The 25382-nt window shown below is 44.8% G+C and overlaps 1 protein-coding gene across 1 annotated transcript in view; it reads right to left on the reverse strand.

Moving 5' to 3' along the window:
• Positions 1 to 25382, reverse strand: part of XRRA1 (X-ray radiation resistance associated 1) — a 364268-nt gene that overhangs the window by 295041 nt on the left and 43845 nt on the right. The window contains exons 3-5 of the mRNA XM_086933240.1: positions 22642 to 22841; positions 7506 to 7577; positions 3668 to 3740 (exon numbers count right to left, since the gene is read on the reverse strand). Coding sequence (XP_086789366.1) covers positions 3668 to 3740; positions 7506 to 7577; positions 22642 to 22841 — 345 coding nt within the window. The remainder of the gene's footprint in view (positions 1 to 3667; positions 3741 to 7505; positions 7578 to 22641; positions 22842 to 25382) is intronic.

Below are 25382 nucleotides of genomic sequence, written 5' to 3' on the forward strand. Positions count from 1 at the left end.
CAAGTGCAATCATGATATCACAAATATGATTTGAAATGGAAAATAACGTTCAGGTAGTCCTGCTTTTTTGGCATTTAATCGTGTGGTGTTAGCACTAGTTTTCACTGGTGCCAAGATCAATGTCTTTCCTCTGCAGTGAAGTTGAATTATAACATTTTCTGAGATGGTAATATCATTTTTCTACAAATAGAAAAGTTGTGTCTTGTAGCTTGTTCCCGGTCCAAGCTTGCAAACCATCTGGATAAAATCTTGCGTGGTTTGGGTCCTCTCGTGAGACTTTGCATGTTTTATGGTCAGGGTTCCTGGCTCCCTAACTCTGCCACACCTTTCCTCGCCGTATCGGGAGCTTCAGCGATGCTGTGGTGAACTTGACAAGACCCCCGGACACAGCTGCACACCGCAGGTAAGTGCCTATAGGTAATGCATTTGGTCTCTGTTCAGGCTGAGATTTAAAGAGAGGTTTTCGTGAAACATTTTGCTTTGTAGGAAAAAGTAACCAATGCAAATTCGAAGTGTCTACTGTCCCCGCAGAGGCGGGGCATAAGGACGAGAATACTCACTCCTGACCCTGCAGATATGAGACTAGGGTGTGACACAATAATAAAGCCACATTACCGCTTTTAAGCGTGTATGTAGAACAGAAATAAAGCGCACAGAAGCCAGCGCTATGCAGGTCTAGGCCCCGGCCATTCAGAGAATTTCGTTGCAATACAAACATTAAGGAATGATGGGGAAAGGCAGGTACGAGAGAGAGAGAGAGAGAGAGAGAGAGAGAGAGAGAGAGAGAGAGAGAGAGAGAGAGAGAGAGAGAGAGAGAGAGAGAGAGAGAGAGAGAAAAGCAACGTCAGTTAACACTGCAGAAAGGTCCGGGAGAGAACAGAGGTGTAGCTTCCATTGTTGCAGCTGGTGCAGTGGTGTTGGGGCCCTAGCCCTGATTATTCTTGTATTTCACAGTTCAAACAGCAGCCATTCTCGTGCTCTAGTGGGGGTGGCAGAGTGGGCTAAAGAACGGTGATGGATTAAACCCAGATCTCTTGACTGGGTGTGAGTGTCTGATTGATTCAGATGCTCCGTCCATCACCACCCCCTTTTGTACCGCTTTTGGCCGCCATAAGTGTGGCAGGGTATGCTCAGACGTGAGTCCCTTGCTCACTTTGCCACTGGATTCAAGCAAGCCGGGCTGAAGACGGCTGGAATGCCAGAAACCGGTCCTCGGAAGCTTGTTTCCGGTCCAGGGAAGATATGGCTTGGCAGTTCGGGCTGGACTGTTCCCATGAGGCACAGGGTCAGACTGATTTGCATATAGCCATGGCTGAACTGGGGTGGCAGAGTGGGCTAAAGAACGGTGATGGATTAAACCCAGATCTTTTGTCTGGGTGTGAGTGTTTGATTGATTCAGATGCTCCGCCCATCACCACCCCCTTTTGTACCGCTAATGCCCATGACACACTTGCTATGCTACTGGGAGAGAGATAACGACAAGAATGGAAGGACAGAAAGACAGACATAGGGACAGAAAGACAGACATAGGGCTAGACAGAGAGGTGAAGGCTGGGGCACTTAAAGGGATATGGAGAGGCGGGTGGCAATTAAAGAATGTGATTCCACGCTAAATAAATTTCATGCTGAATAAATCTAAAGAATCCTTTTCTGCTGGAATGAAAGCCATTGCAACCTGGATGTCTGAAAACAGACTCCAGCTTAACACTGCAAAAACTGAGATTATGCTGTCTGGGAAGGCCCAACTTCTTTGGTCACCTGACTGATGGCCTTTAGAACTGGCTAGGGCCCCTGTACCCAAATCAGTGGCTGGATCGATCCCTCACTATGAAAGAACAAATCTCTGCCATTACTAGTTCATGTTTTTACATGTTGTGCATGCTGAGAAGAGTCTTTCCTCGATTACCACTCTCCACAAGGAAAACTCTAGTCCAGGCACTGGTTATCATCCATCTTGACTATGGCAATTCACTCTAAGCGTCAGGTGGTACAGAATACCGCTGCACGTCTTATTTGTAACCTCCCCCAGGTACGTCAACTGCCCCTTTTTTACAGTCCCTGCATTGGTTACTGGTAAGAAACAGAATTATTTTTAAGATCTGCTATTTAACCCACAAGGCTTTACATGGTAAAGGGCCTAAGTATCTATCCTTAAAGCTCATCCCCTATACCACTTCCAGACTTCTAAGATCACGCGACAAGACGCTGCTCAGGGCCCCCCATTCAGAAAGGCAAGATCAGGTTGCAGATCGTTCTCCTTTCTTGCCCCCCATCATTGGAATAAACTCCCACTACAATTATGTACTAGTGAAAAACCCTTCCATTTTAGGGAAACACTCAAGACCCATCTATTTTAAGGATAGCTCCTTCTATCTGTCATCCTGGTCTGGCGCCGAGATACCCCTTTGGGGGTGATTCAAGCGCATAATAAATCAAATAACATGACATACATAACATGCTAAGGGCCTTAACCGAATGTGAAGTCCATGGTAATGGTCGCTCAGGCAGCATGGCCTCCAGAACATTCTCTTTCTTCATTCTGGCGAAAACCTTGCAGAACCTACAGACAGGATGAGCCGAAACGTGTTAGCAAAAATGCCCTGACAATGGCTAGTAGAATACAGCGACAGCCAAGTCCACTCCCTAGATCCTTACCTTACAGATACACAGTAAGGGTCTTGACATTGTGCAGAGGACACCATGTGCCTCACTCGCTCTAGGGTTGAAGAGATGAGGGCACCCTGCTCTTCTGCTATGTGATGGATACGCTGCTGCCTGTAGGCTCACGCCACAGCTCCCAAGATGTAGGTGTGCATGCACAGTGGGGGTGGATGTTGAAGGAAAACTTTGCTTCTCAGTGCTCACCCCTCTAGTGGACTCTGACAGGACAGAGTCAAAATGCCATCAGTCCTTATGACTGACAGTTTCAATCCCGAATGGTCGTTGTTGGGCTGATCCAAAAGATGAACAACACTTCCAACAAAGCAAAGGCTCAAGGAGCTGACTCACAGCACCTTTCTATGTAAGAGGGCCTGTTGGATGTACCAAATGTGAGTGACAGTTTGAACAATCAATGGCTGAAGGGGCTGATCTAAAACACCTTCAATATGCTTACTGCATTATGATTGATGGGTAACATGAGCTTTAGCAGGCATGTATTATTGTCTTTATGTTAGACCTAAATATTAAACAAACTGGGGGGAATTCAGTGCAGGGAAGGCGCTGGCATGGCTTTTGAAACAATGAACTTACCACACTGATATACGAATAATCAAAAATAAATACTCCAGTGATACTGAAAATCAACCCAAATTATTGAGCAGGGCTAAGTCAGTGTAATACCAGCCAGCTGCCTATGACATCACCACCATGGTAGCGCCAGGTACTCTGTAAAACCAGCAACAGCTGTAAATACTGCCTCCTTCTAAGGGTAAGAGTGGCAGCAGGATATCACCAGTCCTATTCCAGCATAGATCTTTGCCCTAGCATGGACAGACACCCCTGGAAGGCCAACATAGTCTATTCAGTCTAGCGGTGCAGTCATGAAGGGAGCACAGCCTTACTGACCTGCCACAGTGTAAGGGTACTGGCAGATAAACAGGCTGGGCACCTTCTGTGCCAGTACCTCAGTAAGCTGTGTACTTTGTAGACTTCGTGAGTCACTCACCTAATGATAACAAGTTTTCTGTTGCACTGATGTAGGCCACACAGTCAAACTGCTCAAAGTCATCTTCCTTAACCTGCAGGAGAAAAATGGGGGAAAAAAACATACATTGTGTTGGGCAGTTTTCAAAAAGTGGTATTTTTTTAGGTTCTGCCCCACAAAGATATAGAATAATTGCATTCTTCCACTCAACGGCAGACATTTCCACAAAGGTCTCAGGTGCAGAGACTAAAACAAAGAATTCAAATGAAGGTCTGTTAAAAATTACGGAAACATGGCGAAAATGCGGAGCTCAAAGCATTTTCAAGGACGGATACCGTGATCACTTTCTTTTTAGTAATATAAAAATAAGCTTAACACATTCAGACAGTATCTTTATTTTTTAAATCTCTACAATATGATACGCTTGTCTCTCTGGGAGCATTTCCCCAACATTTTAGCTCACTGGGGTTGGCAGTTATTTTCCCCTACATCCACTCACCTTTTTATGTGCTATTGCACTCTGTCCCAACATTAACTTTGCCCTCTCTCGCTCTCTGTCAATACTGTACTGCTGCCAAATTTCAACTGTTTCATTCCATTATGTCTGGAAACTGGAATTAGAAATTAACTCGTTGCTTCTTAGCAATACTGAACACAGGGTTTCTTTTTTTTTAATTTCAAAGATTTTATTGAAAATGTTTAAAAGAAATACAGTACAGTGGTAATGCAAGGCGGTACAGGTACAATACTTGGTGCCTTTGTGGTTACATTAGTCGTGCCGCAGGGTAGGCTCGTTCAGTCGCTGAAGATTCTAGAGACCAAAATAGGTCTCTCACCTAGTTCTGGCATGATGCGGTCTCTTATTTTCTATCAGAAAAATCTACAAGAACTCCCAGCTCTGCTGCCCTATAGTATATTCTTCATATTTCTTTCAGAAATGTATGTAGACACACTTTCAGATCCTACCTTTGTGTGAGGAAGACACTTTGTACAATACTTTATTAAAATACAAAAACAAAACAAGGCAGTCAGAAGGCGCAATAAGTTCCGGGTGGCTTTCTCTTAGACCTCTGCCTCGATTACAGGGCCTGGTTAAATCCCTGGAAGTATAATTACCACTGGTCCTGGTAGTTCCTAGGGTGGGGAAATATTGGGAATTTTAGGAGATTTGGGGGAATAAAATCCAGGAATCTGTACTTCACGCCAATTCCCACATTTTCCCCTGCTGTTTCACACTGAGATGTCAGCTGCTTACGCACCAAAATCTCAGCGCAAGCACCACCACCACTCCAATGCCGATGGGTCCAGTAACAGCTGTTACCGGGCCCACCAAAATTAATGGGCCACTTCTAATTGGCCCACATATTGTAGGGTCTTTAACCTGGCCTTCCTTTAATGGTATTTAATTCTCCTTGTTGCCTTGAGAACACAAATGTTCCCCCTCAGCAACAATAATGTGCTTTAATAGGTGAGACACCTTTTTGACTGGTGATTCCTAGCCCTTTAACCTGCATTTAATGGTTACATTAAACCTTCCAGAATCTGCAGGTAATTTGGTGATAACTTGCTGGTTTCATAAGTCTGGTTGCAGGCGTCCACAATATGTAAATGTGTAAATGTGTTTCGATTTATATAGCGCACTTTAACCCAGGGGCCTCAAGGCGCTTGCTTAGGGAACCCGTCCTGGTATTCCCCTGTGAGATACCCCTGCCGGGTATCCACAAGGTGAAAGCCAGGCATCCCGCCGCGAGGGGCCGTAGTGGAGATTAAGCAAGCTATTGTCCAGAGTCGCAGAGTGTGACCCCGTGAGTCGAGTAGGCACCAGAGCGAGAATTGTCGACTCCGTGGAATTTTTGAGCCCGAGACCCGCTGAGGCGGGGAATCGAACCCTGGTCCACGGCCGATCTCAGCTTCTGGGTCTGCCGCCTCTAACCACTGAGCCACGCTTCTCCACATCCTGTTCTGATAATCGACCTCAGGCACACAGGCATGAGTAGATCAGACCCTCCTGAATTTTGCTGGTGATGTTCTTCAAATTTAATGCCATTTGACGTACACAGAGGTCAGACAATAAAATAATATTCGGATGGGAGATCCCAAAATGCACAGCCACCTGGGCTTCATTCTTCAATCTCTGACGCTTCTTTTGGAGAACCATCAGTTTCACATGTTTATCAGTCGCATTGCATGGTTTTCCAATATCCTCTACAGTTTGAGATGTGAAGAAGAATTAAGATGGTAGGCTTGCATCAGCTGGTGAATTTTTACGGGGTACTGCTGGTTCACCCTGACATCTACTGCCACACACATGCTTCTCTCTGCACCCTGGACATCACTCATCTACTGTGGTGGTAGCTGTTGATTGTTGCTCAGGCCTGTACCTCAAGACCTTTAACAAATATGATCATCCTCGGAAGCGTGCCTAAGGCTATATGAGGACTACTGCTTGGAGTGCTGTCATCAAAATATTAAGCTGTACGGTTCCTAGTAATAACAAATAGGAGGTTCCCCTGTAGTTTATAGCAGGGAGGGGGATCGTAACATCAGAAAAGGTTTAGAGTCCCTGTCTTGAAAGTAGCAGATTAGAATTGCTAAATTGTTATTCATAGACGGGGTCTAGCTTCAGTAGGATAATTCTCTATATCACAATACAAATTAGAAACACACGTAAGGCAGAGTGAACAACTGAACCAAAAAATAAATTAAATTGGAACCACCAGTAAATATACCAGGCAAACAATTTTTGTCATATTAAAAATGATCATGAAATGTATTCTTTACCTCCCAACTGGGTTACAATCTAAAACATAATCAAAAACAAGTTTTAAAAAACCACCAACAGTGATGAATACAATGGATATCTCAAACAGTCAAAGTTAAAACAGTCGACGCAGCGTTTCTGTGCTTTTTCAATCTTGACACCTTCTTCAGGACATTTAAAACATTTGACTTCATATCTCAAATGACAGAACTAAGTTCTTCTGTGCACACGGAGGGGCCACCGTTGGTAAGGAGGAGTAGCTTCTTTGGGTCTTTAGACCTGTTTTGATATCAGGTGAGTCTTTTAATGTATGGAATTCATGGTAATTATACAATTCTTGATATTTATCCAATTCTTCTCTTTATGGGTGTAAGAAGAAATCTTGTATTAAAAATACGGCCTCCCTGCTCCTCCGTGCTTTCGTCTTCATGGGAATTCCATACATTAAAAGACTCACCTGATATCAAAACAGGTCTAAAGATTTTGAGATATCCATTGTATTCACCACTGTTGGTGGTTTTTTAAAACTTGTTTTGATTATGTTTTAGATTGTAACCCAGTTGGGAGGTAAAGAATAAATTTCATGATATTGTGATATAGAGAATTATCCTACTGAAGCTAGACCCCGTCTATGAATAACAATTTAGCAACTCTAATCTGCTACTTTCAAGACAGGGACTCTAAACCTTTTCTGATATCAAAATATTAAACCTAGATTTCCTAGGATTGGTCAAGCCCACTTTGCGTTGAGCAGTACCCAAATCGTTATATTTAGACTAGTTCAGCAGTACATTGTATTTTTCAGTGATCTCCACAACAGTGCTGTTATCCATAAGTTAGTCAAACATTTATTTCTCAACCTTTACGTGACTCGAATATAACAGGGCACCACAAAGAGTGAAAGAGGACTCTTTCTTCCACCCTATTGATCAATGCCTTGACAATTCTTGTTACCTAGATGGCTGGAGACTATATTGTATCGTGTAGTATAAGATACAGCATCAAACCCCAGAAGGATCATCAGGCCACAACAGCCACCTTGTGCTGTCCGCTTAAAAAAAATGGTTTAATACATGAATACAAAGTCTTTATACTTACAGAGGTTAAATGTTTGTCACGTATATCCACAGAGCACAGATCTGATGGGTGATCAACATAGTGCGACTTCAGCTAGAAATTGAACAAATAAGGGATTAGCGATGTATAGCCAATAAACTTTAAGTTATGTGTGTCCCATACATACAAGAACATGGAGGCAACTTTAAGGAAAGAAGTGAGATTGTAATTGGGTGTTAATGCAGGAAAATCCATTTTTAATTAGTGATACTGCACTTAACCGTCATTGGAATTTTTTTAGGAGCCCCTTTGCCGTCTGCTTCTCATGAAACAATGCTGTTAAGATTGAAAAGTAACTTCCAGTATAGCCCTCTACTTGAGATATAGGCAACTTGTCAGGTGAAGAATGGACCAAAACTCTCAATATTATGGATTTCTGGAAGTTTAAATCCATTATTTGTATTAACATAGAATGTAAGGAAGAACTAGGTTTTTCTTAATGACAACACTAAGTTTTTTGTTTAAACATCTGGTTTTGAAAATATGCTTATTTAAGAGCATAGCTCTAAACAAAAACAGGTTAAAATAAATAGAAAATATACTGCCAGGTGTTAGAATGTCCTACAATTTTGTTATTTACATTCGGATATGCCTGAGAAAAGTTGAATACCCAATGCCTGAGACCAGACATTTTCTTGGGTGGTGGCGGCCAGCACCACTACTGATGACGCTGCCCACTGCAAAGGGAGGGGCCACCTCTTCTGCTGTGTCCCTTTCTATGATACAGTTCATTTGACAGCCTAGTAGCCGTGTAAGATCCCCAATTAGATGCCAATATATACACTGCTTTTTGCTGCTTATTTCAAATGAGCAGTGTTTCACCTTTATCTAGAGAATGTTTGAACCTGAGTTGTTATCGGTCTGGGTTGAGTAGCCTATAAGTGCTGTTTTTCCTTTGCATTATGGTATTTGTTGTCCAGCATTTATTTATTGGGGACAAACCACAAGTACCAAAATTCAAAGAAAACAAGCATTTGCAATGCAATCAGTCTCGCATTAGTGAAAGTTAGAGCTATTGGTGTTGCAAATGACACTGTTCTTTTTGTTATGTGTTTTTTTGTTTGCAGTGATGTGATCATTTGACCTATGTAAAGAGATCGGAAGGAAAGGGGATGCAGAGGAAAAAGTGGAAAGCAGGAGTGGCATGAGTAGTGCTTTAAAAGAAAGAGGAAAGACGGAATTTGTGCACATGTAAAGTGGGGTGTAGTGACAGGAAAATGAGGCAGCTCATCCTATGCACAGGGCGTCTGGACGCTCGTCTACAGAGACAGCAATGGAGTGAGTCAACCTGTCTCACCACACCCAGAGGCGTTTATGGTACAACAATGATAAACTCTGTATCACAAAATTAATGACCCGGGTCTTTCTCTTTACAAAGGGCTGCATTCACATTGTAGCCAGATGTTTATTATAATTTGCTGTAATGGAGGAAAAAACAAAACTATTAGTATTTAATTAAGAAACTGGGGGGCATAAAAGTAAATCACGAAGGTGGGCGATCACAGGCCATCTGAACATCCAGGCCACAGGGAGAGAGAGATTGAGACGGTGTTGTGCAGCTAACACTGCACCAAAGTTCACTTGAACCCAGTGCAAGTAACAATAGAATGGGCATGGGAGAGAAAGCAGCTAGCAGCCTCCCCTTTCAACTCTGATTCATCAAATAAGTTTTACTTTGCCATGCATCAACCAAGCTTTGTATCCATTGTAGGTTGATAAAATAGACATATTTCATAACTCCGCCGATTCACTAAGCACCCAGAGACCCACCCATAGTGATTTTTGACAGAGAATGCATCGAAAAGATGAAGTCACATAAATGCATGTATTTCTTTGAATAACAATTGTGTTATACAGATTTAAGCCATTGGACGTCGCATGTCTTTTGAGTGAAGATGAAAGGGAGGCTGCTCGCTGGTTTAACCAGCTGTCTGCAGAGTGTTGTAGCGGCACGGTATAGCATCCTAATCTCCTAGCCGAACTCAGCCTTTCATCCACTGCAGAGCTGATGAACTTAAGAGACACATAGAGGAGGAATCCTACTAACGCTTCAGATACGATTTTCATTCAAACTCTTGCTATAACCGAAAGAGTCAACAATTTAACAAATGTGTGTATTGTGATCAGATCTTTGAGATGCCAGCCAATGCCCCTTTACCTATACTTTAGGACAGAAGGAACGTGGGTGGCGTAAATCCTGGTATCCTAAAGATCGAGAAGGCTATAAGAGCCTATTACGGGAGTATAAAAATAGAGTCATTAAGGAAAAACAGGACTATTTTTCCAACTTAACATGTTCTTTAACATCCTCTAAAGAGCTCTTTAAAATAGTGGATTCACTGTGCTCTCTCCAGGTACCAGACCCTGTGGTTGCTTCCCAGGAGCTATGTAACGATATATCAGATTTTTTCTACAAAAAGATAGATGATATCTACATAGCTCTACAGTCACAGAGGAACTCTTTGAGTTCTGAGGACCTTTCTCGAATTAAATTGCTGGAATATTGGAGTAGAGACTCCCCCCAGTCCCTTGAACATTTCCCTTCTCTTTCTTTGGAGGATCTCAATAGCCTTTTGGACAAAACAAAATCGTCTTCCCCACTTGATCCAGTTCCTCTGAAACAACTAAAGAACTGTAGAGATATCATTCTTCCTCCGATGCTGGAAGTAATGAATGGAGCCTTGGAACAGGGCATCTTTCCGTCACTTTGGAAGAAAGCCATTGTAAAGCCGCTGCTGAAAAAGACCACCTTAGACCCGGGAGTACTGAAGAATTTCAGACCCATCTCTCTGCTGCCGGCCCCTGCTAAGATGTTGGAGACCCATCTGAACCTTCATCTTTCTAATTTTCTTGATACCTCAGGTTTCTTGGACGGGTCCCAACATGGCTTTAGAAAGCTGCATAGCACGGAGTCTGCCTTGACGAAAGTCATGGATAACATCCGCAGAAAAGTGGATCTGGGGCAAACCACCGTACTGGTGCTGCTGGATCTTACAGCAGCATTCGACACCCTGTCTCCCCTTACTTTAACATCTAGGTTAAGGGAGGCAGGGGTAGAAGGACTGGCCCTCAGTCTCCTGAGCTCCTTTTTACACCAACGAGAGCAGCGTGTCATGCTAGGTGAATACCTCTCCCCTGCTAAGTCTTTGCAATGTGGGGTGCCACAGGGGTCGGCATTGAGTCCGACCCTATTCAACATCTACGTGGCCCCCCTTGCAAGACTAGTAAGATCTCAGGGGATGGAGGTAGTGTCGTATGCCGACGACACGCAGATTATGGTATCCCTGACCCACTCTGTGAACGAAGCCGCATCAAACTTTAGGTCCTGCATGCAACTTGTTGCAGAGTGGATGATTTCCAACTCCCTAAAGTTGAATGGGGATAAGACAGAGGTCCTGGTCTTTGGCAAAGACCAGGGCATGTGGTCAGGTGAATGGTGGCCTCCTTCTTTAGGTAGCTGCCCCACACCCACACAATCTGCCAGGAACCTTGGTGTCATCTTTGACACCCAGCTCTCCATGGAGCTTCAGGTCAACAGAACGGTGGCTACCTGTTGGGGCGTCATCAGGACCCTGAAAAGGATCGTCCACTATCTTTCCCCACAGGCACGGAAACAGGTGGTGATCGCCCTTGTTGGCTCAAGGCTCGATTACTGTAACTCACTGTACGCCGGGGCCAACAAGGGCCTTCTGCAGCGTCTGCAGGTTATACAAAATGCGGCAGCGCGGTTTGCTCTCGCCCTGCCTTGGTTGGCATCCATGACCTTGGCTAGGAAGAATCTCCATTGGCTCCCTATTCCCTCAAGGATCACGTTTAAACTCCTCTGCCTAACATATAAGGCTCTAACTGCAGGCCCGGCTGATGCCCTTGGATCGTTACTTACTAGATACGTTCCGAGCAGATGCCTACGTTCCAGTGAGCTTAATCAACTGGTAACCCCTAGAGCCAAGAAGGCTAGATGGGGGAGCAAAGCTTTCTCTATACTGGCACCTCAGATGTGGAACTCACTCCCCCTGGAAATCAAGTCACTGCCTTCCCTCGACCTCTTTAGGAAGTCACTGAAAACTTGGCTTTTTATTAAAGCATACCAGTAAGCTCTGTTTCTGTCTGCTAACAGCCTGTTATTTGATTTAGGCGCCTTGACGCCCACTGGGCATAGCTGCGCACTATAAATGCCAATTCATTCATTCATCTTTGAGATGCCAGCCAATGCCCCTTTACCTATACTTTAAACGTTGTGTTAACCCACTTGCACACTTGTTGCTCGTATCAATCCCTCTACCTCAGAGCCCCCACCCCCCCTCCGGAGAAGGCCTGTCTGTGATCACCACTAAAACACACAGTGCCCACACCACAATTACTCAATCAATGCTTTAAAAGGGTAAGAAACCAATTTATTGTAACTTCCCTTAGACAACATTATTTTGTGTCTATTATTTTATACTTTCTGTATTTTTCCAAAAATCGTAACAGAACAAAGGACAATAAGTTCACAATATTTACAAGACTAAATGCACTTTGTACATACTTCAAAAACAGACATAATTTACACAATCTAAAACATGTTTGCATCAAACATTAATACACAGACAACAGATATTACATTCAAAACATGAGAAAAACAAATTTTGAGGGAGAATATAAACAACTTACTGACTTGTAAACGTTTGAATACTGGACCAGCCGGTCCTAGTATGTTTAAAGATGGCAATTTATTCCACCCAAACAAAACTGCTGACGCGTTTCAAGACCAGGGGTGCAGTGGCGTAACGAAACTTGAGGGGGCCCCCCTGCAAACTACATGGAGGGGGCCCCCCTCCCATCCTCCGTGCCAGTCTAGAGCTCTCAGGCCAGCGACCCGCCATACTGCAGGGGATGCGGGGCTATTGTTATGCCACTGTCACCAATCCAGCCGTTATAAGTAACACTGGATGGTGGAGTTAAAGGTTGGGCGTAGTCTGCCGGCAGGCTATCATAGGTGGCGGTCCGTTCATTACGGGGTCCCTGCCATCAGTACGCCAGGGAAGTTTGCTCAATGTTAGGTGGGTTTCCTGATGCAGACTCCTGTCATGATATACAACATCGGGACCACTCATCGTTCAGTTTTGACAAAAGTGCATCCACTGCTCCTTCTTGTTTCTGTTTTAAAACATTAGACAAAGCGACAATGCAGTATTTCGAAACCAGATGTAACTACAAAGAGCACATTTTGATAATACATTTTTATTAGTAGACAATAGCAATCTTAAGAGCCATTGCATAGCTTCATACACTCTTTGACCCAAATTCCATCACAGTCTCTCAGTCTATCTCTCTCTCTGTCAGTCAGTCAGTCAGTCAGTCAGTCAGTCAGTCAGTCTATCTCTCTCTGTCATTCAGTCTCTCTCTCTCTGTGTCTGTCTCTCTATCTCTCTCTCTTTCTGTCAGTCAGTCTCTCTCTGTCAGTCAGTCAGTCTCTCTCTGTCAGTCAGTCAGTCTCTCTCTGTCAGTCTCTCTCTGTTTTTAGTCTCTCTCTCTCTCTCTCTCTCTCGGTCAGTCAGTCTCTCTCAGTCAGTCAGTCTATCTCTGTCAGTCTCTGTCTTTCTGTGAGTCAGTCTCTCAGACAGTTTCTCTCTGCCAGTCTCTCGAGTCAGTCAGTCTCTCTCTCTGTCAGCCAGTCTCTCTCTCACAGTCTGTCTCTCTCTCTGTCAGTCAGTCTCCCTCTCTCTGTCAGTCTCTCTCTCAGTCAGTAAGTCTCTCTCTGTCAGTCCATCTCTCTGTCAGTCTCTCTCTCAGTCTCTCTCTTTCAATCTCTCTCTCAGTCAGTCAGTCTCTCTCTCTCTGTCAGTCTCTCTCTCTCTCTGTCAGTCTCTCTCTCTCAGTCACTCTCTCTGTCAGTCTTCCAGACAGTCTCTCTCTCTCTCTCCTCGGTCAGTCTCTCTCAGTCAGTCATTCTCTCTCTCTCACAGTCATCCAGTCTCTCTCAGTGAGTCTCTCTCTCTCTCTCCCAGTCAGTCTCTCTTTCTCTCAGTCAGTCTCTCTCTCTCTGTTGGTCAGTCTCTCTCTGTCGGTCAGTCTCTCTTTCTCTGTCAGTCTCCCAGTCTCTCTGTCAGTCAGTCTCTCTCTCAGTCAGTCTCTCTCTCTCTGTCAGTCTCTCTCTCAGTCAGTCAGTCTCCTAGTCTCTCTCTCTCCTAGTCTCTCTCTCTGAGTCAGTCAGTCTTTCTTAGTCAGTCATTCCCTCTCCCTCAGTCAGTCTTGAAGACAGTCTCCCTCTCTCTCTCCCTCTGTCAGTCTTTCTCAGTCAGTCATTCTCTCTCTCTCTCAGTCAGCCAGTCTCTCTCAGTGAGTCTCTCTCTCTCTCTCTCAGTCAGTGACTCTCTCTGTCAGTCTCTCTCTCTCTGTCAGTCAGTCTCTCTCCGTCAGTCTCTCTCAGTCAGACTCTCTCTCTCAGTCAGTCTCTCTGTCGATCAGGCTCTCTTTCTCTGTCAGTCACCCAGTCTCTCTGTATCTCAGTCAGTCAGCCTCTGCCTCTCTCTGTCAGCCTCTCTCTCTCTGTCAGTCAGTCTCTCTCTCAGTCAGTATCTCTCTACGTCAGTCAGTCAGTCTCTGTCAGTAAGTCAGTCTCTCTCTCTCAGTCAGCCAGTCTCTCTCTCTCTCTCTCTCTCTCTCTGTCAGTCTCTCAGCCAGCCAGTCAGTCTCTCAGTCAGTCAGTATTCAGTCTCTGAGTCAGTCAGTCAGTCTCTCTACTCTCTCTCCACTCTCTCTCCACTCTCTATCTCTCTACTCTGTCCTCTCTATCTCCACTGTCTTACTCTCTCCACTGTCTCTCTCTCCACTCTCTCTCCACTCTCTCTCCACTGTCTCTCTCTATTTCCACTCTCTCTCTCCAACCTCTCCACTCACTCCCTCCACTCTCTCTCTCCACTCTCTGTCTCGACTCTCTCTCTTGACTCTCTCTCTCTCCACTCTCTCTCTCTCCACTCTCTCGCTCTCCACTCTCTCGCTCTCCACTCTCAAGCTCTCCACTCTCTTTCCAATCTCTCTACTGTCTCCCTCCATTCTGTCTCTCCACTCTCTCTCCATTCTCTCTCTCCTCTCTCACTCTCCACTTTCTCTCTCCACTCTCTCTCTCCACTCTGTCGCCACTCTCTCTGTCTCCACTCTCTCTCCCTTCACTCTCTCTCTCCAATCTCTCCACTCTCTCCCTCCACTCTCTCTCCCCTCTCTCTCTCCACTCTGTCTCCACTCTCTCGCCACTCTGTCTCCACTCTCTCCACTTTCTCTCCCCACTCTCTTGCTCTCCACTCTCTGTCTCCACTCTCTCGCTCTCCACTCTCTCGCTCTCCACTCTCTCTCCACTCTCTCGCCACTCTCCCTCTCCACTATCTATCTCCACTTTCCCTCTCTCCACTCTCCCTCTCTCCACTCTCCCTCTCTCCACTCTCCCTCTCCACTTGCTCTCTCCGCTCACTCTCTATCTCCAATCTCTCTACTCTTTTAACTCTCTCTCTCTCCACTGTCTCCCTCTACTTTCTCTCCACTCTCTGTCTCCACTCTCTCTCCACTCTCTCCCCACTCTCTCTCCACTCTCTTGCCACTCTCTAACCACTCTCTCTTTCCACTCTCTCTCTCTCCACTCACTCTCTCTCTCCACTCTCTCTCCCCAACCTCTCCACTCTGTCTCCACTGTCTTTCTCTCTCTTTCCAATCTCTCCCCAACCTCTCCACTCTCTCTCTACTGTCTCTCCCTCTTTCCACTCTCTCTCTCCAACCTCTCCACTCTCTCTCCACTCTCTGTCTCCGCTCTCTCTCTCTCTCTCTCTCTACTCTCTCTCTCTCCACTCTCTCTCTCCATTGTCTCGCTCTCCACTCTCTCGCTCTCCACTCTCTCTTTCCGAAGTCTCTACTGTCTCCCTCCATTCTCTCTCTCCACGCTCTCTCTCCATTCTCTCTCTCCACTCTCTCTCCACTCTCTCTCCCCTCTCTCTCCCCTCTCTCTCTCCACTCTCTCTCTCCACTCTCTCTCTCCACTCTCTCTCTCCACTCTGTCGCCACGCTCTCTGTCTCCACTCTCCCTCCACTCTCTCTCTCCAATCTCTCCACTCTCTCTCCACTCTCTCTCCAATCTCTCCCCAACCTCTCCACTCTCTCTCCACTGTCTCTCCCTCTTTTCACCTCTCTCTCCAACCTCTCCACTCTCTCTCCACTCTCTGTCTCCACTCTCTCTCTCCACTCTCTGTCTCGACTCTCTCTCTTGACTCTCTCTCTCTCCACTCTCTCTCTCTCGCTCTCCACTCTCTCGCTCTCCACTCTCTCGCTCTCCACTCTCAAGCTCTCCACTCTCTTTCCAATCTCTCTACTGTCTCCCTCCATTCTGTCTCTCCACTCTCTCTCCATTCTCTCTCTCCTCTCTCACTCTCCACTTTCTCTCTCCACTCTCTCTCTCCACTCTGTCGCCACTCTCTCTGTCTCCACTCTCTCTCCCTTCACTCTCTCTCTCCAATCTCTCCACTCTCTCCCTCCACTCTCTCTCCCCTCTCTCTCTCCACTCTGTCTCCACTCTCTCGCCACTCTCCCTCTCCACTATCTATCTCCACTTTCCCTCTCTCCACTCTCCCTCTCTCCACTCTCCCTCTCTCCACTCTCCCTCTCTCCACTCTCCCTCTCCACTTGCTCTCTCCACTCACTCTCTATCTCCAATCTCTCTACTCTTTTAACTCTCTCTCTCTCCACTCTCTCTCTCCACTGTCTCCCTCTACTTTCTCTCCACTCTCTGTCTCCACTCTCTCTCCACTCTCTCCCCACTCTCTCTCCACTCTCTTGCCACTCTCTAACCACTCTCTCTTTCCACTCTCTCTCTCCACTCACTCTCTCTCTCCACTCTCTCTCCCCAACCTCTCCACTCTCTCTCCACTGTCTTTCTCTCTCTTTCCAATCTCTCCCCAACCTCTCCACTCTCTCTCTACTGTCTCTCCCTCTTTCCACTCTCTCTCTCCAACCTCTCCACTCTCTCTCCACTCTCTGTCTCCGCTCTCTCTCTCTCTCTCTACTCTCTCTCTCTCCACTCTCTCTCTCCATTGTCTCGCTCTCCACTCTCTCGCTCTCCACTCTCTCTTTCCGAAGTCTCTACTGTCTCCCTCCATTCTCTCTCTCCACGCTCTCTCTCCATTCTCTCTCTCCACTCTCTCTCCACTCTCTCTCCTCTCTCTCTCTCCTCTCTCTCCCCTCTCTCTCCCCTCTCTCTCTCCACTCTCTCTCTCCACTCTCTCTCTCCACTCTCTCTCTCCACTCTCTCTCTCCACTCTGTCGCCACGCTCTCTGTCTCCACTCTCCCTCCACTCTCTCTCTCCAATCTCTCCACTCTCTCTCCACTCTCTCTCCAATCTCTCCCCAACCTCTCCACTCTCTCTCCACTGTCTCTCCCTCTTTCTTTTCACCTCTCTCTCCAACCTCTCCACTCTCTCTCTACTCTCTCTCCACTCTCTGTCTCCACTCTCTCTCCCCACTCTCTCGCTCTCCACTGTCTGTCTCCACTCTCTCTCTCCACTCTCTTTCTGTCCACTCTCTCGCTCTCCACTCTTTTGCTCTCCACTCTCTCGCCACTCTCTCTTTCCACTCTCTCGCTCCACTCTCTCTCTCTCTCCACTCTCGCTCTCTCCACTCTCGCTCTCTCCACTCTCGCTCTCTCCACTCTCGCTCTCCACTCACTCTCTCTTTCCAATCTCTCTACTCTTTTCACTCTCTCTCCACTGTCTCCCTCCACTCTCTCTCCACTCTCTTGCCACTCTCCCTCCACTCTCTCTCCACTCTCTTGCCACTCTCTCTCCACTCTCTCTTTTCACTCTCTCTCTCTCTCCACTCTCTCTCTAATCTCTCCACTCTTTCCACTCTCTCTCTCTCCACTCTCTCTCTCCAATTTCTTCACTCTCTCCACTCTCTCTTTCCACTCTCTGACCACTCTCTGTCTCCACTCTCTCTCTCTTTCCATTCACTTCCTCCACTCTCTCTCTCCAAGCTGTCCACTCTCTCTCCACTCTCTCTCTCTCCACTGTCTGTTGGGACAGCAAACAAGGTGTATTGCTCTACCGTGGCACATTACTTTTAATAAGTCCAAATAAGACAATCAAGACCCAAGACGTCTTCAGCCCGACCCTAGGCATCCAGAACAGTCAGCCAACTTCACACTATAATGTCCCCGCCTCTCCTCTGCAACCAGAGCAACACAAACACAACTTGGCATACTGAGTTCAATTACTAAACACGCCTGACTGAGGGCAAACACAAAGTAGTGTGGCTTCTAACAAGTGTGCTCTTACCTGAGGGCACCATGTTGCTGCCTCGTCCCTTCTCCCTTCAGCATTGCCGTGGAGAATGCTGTCTCTGCCCCTTCCCCCCTCCCCCCCCCCACCCTCCCCCCACCCCTCCGCGCCCCCACCGCTACCTCTTTCCAGCTCGTGGCTCTGACTCTGACTGAAGAGGAACAATGTAAGTTGAAACATTGTTTCTCTTCAGTCCTGGGTCAGAGCTGAGGGGCTCGGAGCAGGCTGCAGACAGCCTGCAATTGCTTCAGAGCCTCTCACGGACAGATCTGATCTCCACCGAGGAGCGGAAGGGCCCCCTTCACCTACTCAAGGCTGAGGGGCCCCCTTCACCTACTCAGGGCTGAGAGGCCCCCCCGCACTGCAGGGGCTGCGGGGGTGTTTGTTACGCCCCTGCAGGGGTGGCGTCACTGTCTTTCATCAGGGCTGTGGATTCTTTGTCGGTTTTCCGACTACAAGTCCCATAATGCACCTATGCAAGTTTGAGTATAAAACAAACACAAAAGTGCGGCGGCTATCTTTGAGAGAAAGCAGACCCCAGTAGCGGCGTGCGGTGGCAAAGGAGCAGGTATTTGCAAACACCGTTTTACTGCCTCTCTAACTTGCACCCATACATTTGTAGATAATAGCCCTAAGTACAACGTTTTGTTTTATTACAGGACGGAGATTTTGGCCTTCCACTCCATATCTTTAAGACTACGATATTCTAGTAAGGTAGGCTCACTCCCTGTCTTAGTAGATCGCATCCACTTGTACAAATCTTTTTGCAACCGCCCCGCGAGTTAAACAACTTGCCTTTTTGTTTTAGAATCTCAACTTGATGGTGACGTCGTACGAGCGAACCCGCTGTGCTTCGGCACTTTACAAATATCAAGGTGCGCACCCATTCCCTTGAGTTTGGCTTCCAAACATGTTAATTTAAGACCCAACCGGGTCATATTTATATACATTTTCCAATTCTTTTAGACATCCCAATCGGGCCACTACAATAATTAGCAAATTGGACTATTAGAAGAGTCATCGCCTCGACCTCCTCTAAACAAAATTGGTATGTAGCTTAAATTTTCCTTTAGCCACGAATGTAAAAGGAACCCCTTACAAATATGCCCGATAAAGCAAAACATTGTTTTTGCATCTTTCAGATATTAAGAATCCGCAGCCCTGATGAAAGACCAGTGACGCCACGCCTGGTCCTGAAACGCGTCGGCAGTTTTGTTTGGGTGGAATAAATTGCCAGCTTTAAACACACTAGGACCGGCTGGTCCAGTATTCAAACGTTTACAAGTCATTACGTTGTTTATATTCCCCCTCAAAATTTGTTTTTCTCATGTTTTGAATGTAATATCTGTTGTCTGTGCATTAATGTTTGATGCAAAAATGTTTTAGATTGCGTAAATTTTGTCTGTTTTTGAAGTATGTACAAAGTGCATTTAGTCTTGTAAATATTGTGAACTTATTGTCCTTTGTTCTGTTACGATTTTTGGAAAAATACAAAAAGTATAAAATAATAGACACAAAATAATGTTGTCTAAGGGAAGTTACAATAAATTGGTTTCTTACCCTTTTAAAGCATTGATTGAGTAATTGTGATGTGGGCACTGTGTGTTTTTGCGATATAAAAGAAGGTCTAGCCCACACTGCACGTTCACGGACCTATCCCCTGTTTTTCTCACTGTCTGTGATCACCGGCTGCATTAATGTGTCACCCCCTCACACCTGTATCGGAGGCTGGGAGCCCCAGAGAGCTGTAGTGCCAGTGTGTGGATGCTATCGAGGGCCGTCCCAGCTCGGCACGCACTATACACAGCGCAGACCACAGACTCTGCTTAGTGACTCAGGAAGCGCACTGTATTCGGTATTCCAAGCGCAGAGGACGTCACACTGCACACATTTCACCTTCATTTTTAGTTGGAGAAATTCTATTCATATCCAAAATTTCAATGCTGTACAACCTGTAGTTTAAAATTAGTGCTTGCATGCCAGTGTCATGATTAAACTGAAGAGCTGTGGCTGTGAGGCAGGCGCCACGCTATTCTTAAGCAAAAAGTAATAATCGGGCACATGTATAAAATAATAAAAAAAGGCGTGGCTATAACGAGATGGAGTTGATAGAAATGTATTTTCAGCTTTCTCGTTATGTCAAGAAAGTGTCAGCGTAAGAGTGCGTAGGGAGGAGGAGGCGGCAGCTGCAGCCCAGGAGAGGCCATGAAGAGCAGCTGTTCTGAATGAAAGCACTCGTGCATGTACGGCATTTACCTGGCAGCGCCATCTGTTTCCAATTAACAAGCGCAGGCGCGATAATTGGAAACAGATGGCAAAGCTGCTCGCTCCCGCAAGGTGGATGCCTTACATGCACGAGTACTCATTGGAAACAGTGCAGTACATGCACGAGTTTTCCAAAAAGTACAGACCGATTCCAAAAGGTCAGATGCTAAGGAGCGCTTGCGCGCTGATTAGGCTCGACCTAAAAATGACTCAATAGGTTAATTGACTGGATGGGTAAACTTAGGAGCTCATATTTGTGCTGGCTGAGGCTCTAAATATAAATCAAAATCTGGATGTGTCGATGACAGGCCAATCAGGTGGTCTCACATCGCTAACTGATTCAGTGGGAGGCAGGCAGGAACTACATCTCTGACTTGGCTCACCCTAGCTGAAATCAGCCAATACAAGGCACGTCTATGACGTTCCCTGGTTGGGGGTCTGGAGAGTGTCTATGAGAGTCCTTCTCCGCTACCAGTGCCACAGCCCCTTTACCACAATAGCAGTGCGGTTCTTGGAATGAAAATACATGTGTTGTGTATCTCTCACATTTACTGCATAAGCAGTTCAGTCATGCAAAATGCACAAATGCATGACCACTGCACCATCAGTGCACTCATGAAAACAAGCAACTGAGTCACCTCTGGGTGCTCTAAAATGAGCTCTGGTAATAAGCACCGGCACACACATGATAACATAAATTAAACATGGTAAGTACTCAAATTGACATCTAGCACAACCCTAGCTGTGTTACTGATTAACATCCCAGGAAAAGTCTTATGGCATAAAAAGCTGGAGGGAATGGATCGGGGAGAGAAGAAAGCTTCTTATGCTGTCCTCTCTCAGACCCTGCCACATCTTTCACAGGGTCTTTATTAAGTAAGTAAGTAAGTTTATTTGTTTATTATTTAAAATCATTACAAACAGATAGAGCAAAAAAAGCAAAAATAAACACACATATATACACAAAAACCATTAACATCCTGGGAAAGATCCACAGATTATGAGTTGATAATTGACATTTTTAACAGAATTTTAAAATCCACTAAAATGCCTTATGCTAACAACAAATAACATTTTAGCAGCATCTAACTAAAGTGACATATATTAGCAGCAAATAATATAATTACAGGTTTTTTTACTATTAACCATTCGTAAACAGTAATAAAGTGCATTATGCTTACTAAAGTGACAAATGCTATTCAACAGCCTCTAATTAAAGTGCAATGAGTTAGCAGCAGGTATTATAACAGCTATATAATAAAATCCTTACAATAAAATTAAGTAACGGGAACAATAATTAAAACTTATGCAAACAAGTTTAAATGACACTATCAATGCCTTAATATAACATCTGCTGTTCTAGGGCAATACTAAAAACCATATTTTATAATTATAAAAATGATTTTAAAAAAACATTTTTTTACTAATTTTACCACAGAATTCCTTTACTTGAACTACCAATTATATGCAATATTTTTTTTCCGCAATATTGATGAACTTAACAAAAAGATGAATGAGTTTAATGTTATCCCCACTTAAACAAGCAATAATTGCATGCCTGCATGTTCTTATTCCCAAATCGTTAAAAATCGGTTTAAGGATGGACTTCCGAGCATCTGCTAGAACTGGGCATATGATTACAATATGCATTGAAGTTTCCACCCTTAGACCACAAAGCCTGCAGACACTTGATGACCATTTATTCTCCCATTTTGGTATTCTATCTTTTGTCGGATATCTTCCCAACCTTAAGTGCATAAATTAATTTTTAATCAAAGGTCTTAAATGATATGACAGATAGGGTTGGGGCAACAACCTACCAAAAGAGTTAGCTATTGTCCAAAGGTGTTTTTTTCCCTTAAGTCCTCCTTATCCGCTATAGTAGTACACAGGGTCTTTATGGTACCATCCAGAGATTCCAGAATCTGAATTTTTTTTTATTCTCCAATTCCCCCAGAGTATTTAGCATTCCCCTTAGTGAGTGGTGGTAAGAGAAGACAACCCTCTTAACGGGAAACCACAAACCTTTCTAATTTGGACTATCTAAGCTGCTCGCATCCATCGCCCTTTCCTATGGAACCACATCACCAAAGTACAGACCAACAACACAAGGGACTAGAGTATGACGTCCATGTTTAAAATCTGCAGAATATAAATTACTTCACTGACTAACCTACTCAGAGCAGGATTTTACTATATCACCTGAAAGCCTGGAAACACGGTGACATGTGAAGACTGTGCTTTGGGCTGCCGATGGACCCACTTAGAGCTGGAACCCTAGTGGCATGGCAAAGGTGCAATGGGCTTTAATGCAAGAAGGTAAATGGGCACCGTGTCTCCATTGGGTATTAAAAGACCCATAATTAGGGGGTAGGTCCGCAGGGCTTCCAAACCCCCTGGGTCATGCTAAGATTGCGACGAATGTGCTGATTATAGCTATGCTTAGGAGGAGATTGCCTTCAAAAAAGGTATTTATAAGACAGTAATAGCAAACAGTTTATACTTGAACTAAGAAGCAATGTAAGCAATTTATATGGATGTTTGTTTGCATTTACCAAAAACGCTGCATTTAGGACTTTGTTTCCCGCTTCCGGCTCTCTGACGGGGCACGCGCTTCCTTTCACGGGTTGGGCCGGCGTGCTGGCATGCAGTCGGTTCTCTCCACACTCTTGCCTTTGAAGGGACGTTGAACAGATCATGGCCTTGAACCTGCGCTCTTGGTTGGCTTTGTGTGACACCAGCCAGTGCCCAGCGCCTGTCACAAAACAAGAGCCACAAAAAGGTTAGCATAATATTGCTTATCCACCAAACTCCACAGAATCATCTTTCACATGAAACCTCAATATCTCTTGCAGAGCAGGAAGATGAGGACATTTGAGGGGCTATGGAGCGAACGTTGAGAGACACAGTCACAGCAGATAACATTCTAGCCATCTCAATAAACCAATAAAAGTGAACATAATGTTGCTTAGGTACCAAACCTTACAGTATTCCATTTAAGATGTAACCTCAATATCTCTTGCAGAGCAGTAAGAGGGGATATGTGGGGGTTTAGGAATCAATAGATGTGAGACAAAGTCGTGAGACCCAATATTTTAAGCATCTCAAACAGATCGGCCGAACAAAGTAAGTGCAGGCAACTGCAAGTAAAGCACCATTTAGATGGATTGCTGCTTAGACACAGATACTGGGAAAATGAGTTTGAACTGCAATTTTTTATGTAAATATGAATTGGCTGCACTCACTACATACTCCACCATCTACTGCATATTTGAGACTTTAACAAACAAAATAATTTGTTTATCTCAAACTAATCAAAACTTATTTAAAATGCTGCATATGTTGTGTGGTGATGAGCAAGACACAGTGCACGGTTTAAATGGTCAACTTGCAGTAATCAGCCATTCGAAAAGATGAACAATTAGCCCAGGTAGTGCAAACATTCTCATTTGATGAATGGGGAGAAGGATGAAGAACTTAAATACAAAATCCCAATTCAACCAGACTGGAGATTTTTTTTTTAATCCTTCTGAATCATGAACCTTTACTGTTTCAGTATTCAAACAAATTAAGATGTAGATCAAAGGCACTGTTCTTAAATTAGAAACTCTTTCAAGCAGGCACTCAGACCGTAGATGAATGCCAACCATGCTGTATTTCGTTTTAGTTCCCTTTAATTTCGAAAGAACCTCCCAGTGAGTTACTAATATAATAAATGTGAAATGTACTGTTTTATTTTTGTTTTTCAAGGCAGTTTCTTAAAGGAAAGAGGTCCCTCCAGAGCACTGGTACTCAAAAACATTTTCCCAGGGGCCAAAAAGTATGGTTGGTTGTGTGACCGAGGGCCGCATTGATGCAGTGCTTGGGGGGGGGGGGGGTGATCGCAGCGGAAGCGAAGCATGGGGGCAGGGATATGCGGACTTACTTCGTAGGTTTCATTGCATACTGGCCTCTAAGTTAAGCCTGTAGACTTTAGAGGAGTCATAGATTCGACAAAACCATGTTACGCTGTAGCTGAGTCACTATCCCTCTATCGCACCCTGGGTAAGCCTTCTCTGCTTGCTATTGCTATCTTGAGGGAGTCAAGTGTATAAAGGATGTGACCTGATTATGGAATTGTGATGAAACAGAATCCTTGGCCTCACAATCTCCTTATTCCTACACTTTCTTATCTGTAAACTTTAGGGGTGCTTACTAAAAAGCTCAGTTACGACACCGAGTATTATAAAAAAAATCATTGAAAAGATGCCCTCCCCCAACAAGGCGTGCCGTTCTCTGAGGTGGGCGGACACAAACATCTAACCTCCACATGTGACAGTGGAACCATTTAACCCATGGCAGCAGGAGTAGTTTCCCCTCTACAACCATTTATGTGGCTTCACGTAGTTTATCATCAGAAAGGCCTTCCAAGGGAGACTCAATCTGGATCTCATTGCCTCTAGATCTGATTAGTACTTTTAATTTATTTCTAAAAGTATTAAATTAATTTACTATCCAGTTAGTCTAATTTCCAGCTCTTCTATTTGGTGATCCTTCAGTTGCTGAAGTAAGATTACAAAATGAGATTACAAAATGATCACTGCAAGTTTGCCACAGCTTAGAAACTCATACCATGCCGTTCCAGAAACACACAAACGATTCTGGAACCCTTTATTCTGTATCAGTCCTTTTGAGTCTTAGTTGGCTCTAAAACTGACCTCCTCAAATATGTTATCCAATATGGCATCTGGAACAGGGATGTGAAAATTGAAAGCTGAAGTTATAGGACATTTCATTTCAATATCCGATTGTGATTGAAACGGTTGCTTGGAATGTGCCAGAACTTATGTCACCAATCTTTACTTTATCAATCTTTATTTCGAAGATGAACTTCATAAAAGATACATACAATACAAGTTTAAAGCCTTGGTAAAAATGGACTTAAAAGTTTAAAATGCTAAAAGTTAAAACATTGGGAACACAAGAGTTCTAAGGTCAATCATGTACAAAGGGTCTTTCACCAGTCTAGTCGTAATTAGTGGGCCAGTTTCAGACACTGTCTTCTGTAGTGCCAGACGGCATTTAGATACTTAGCTACAGCGAACACAATAAATTCCGACAGGTCAACTTTGAGAATTTTCAGGGCCTCCGTGCACTTTGTAAAGCCCAAGTTCCTACAAATTGGTATAATCCACTTTTTCCGTGCCTCTCTGTATGCTGGGCAAAAGAACATCAGATGTGGCTCTGTTTCATCTGTCACCCTGCATGCGGGGCATCGAGGGGATACCACCTCGTTCCATTTAGATGTAAAAGTACA

The sequence above is a fragment of the Lissotriton vulgaris genome, chromosome 8 (assembly GCF_964263255.1).
Source record: "Lissotriton vulgaris chromosome 8, aLisVul1.2, whole genome shotgun sequence".
Lineage (NCBI taxonomy): Eukaryota > Metazoa > Chordata > Amphibia > Caudata > Salamandridae > Lissotriton > Lissotriton vulgaris.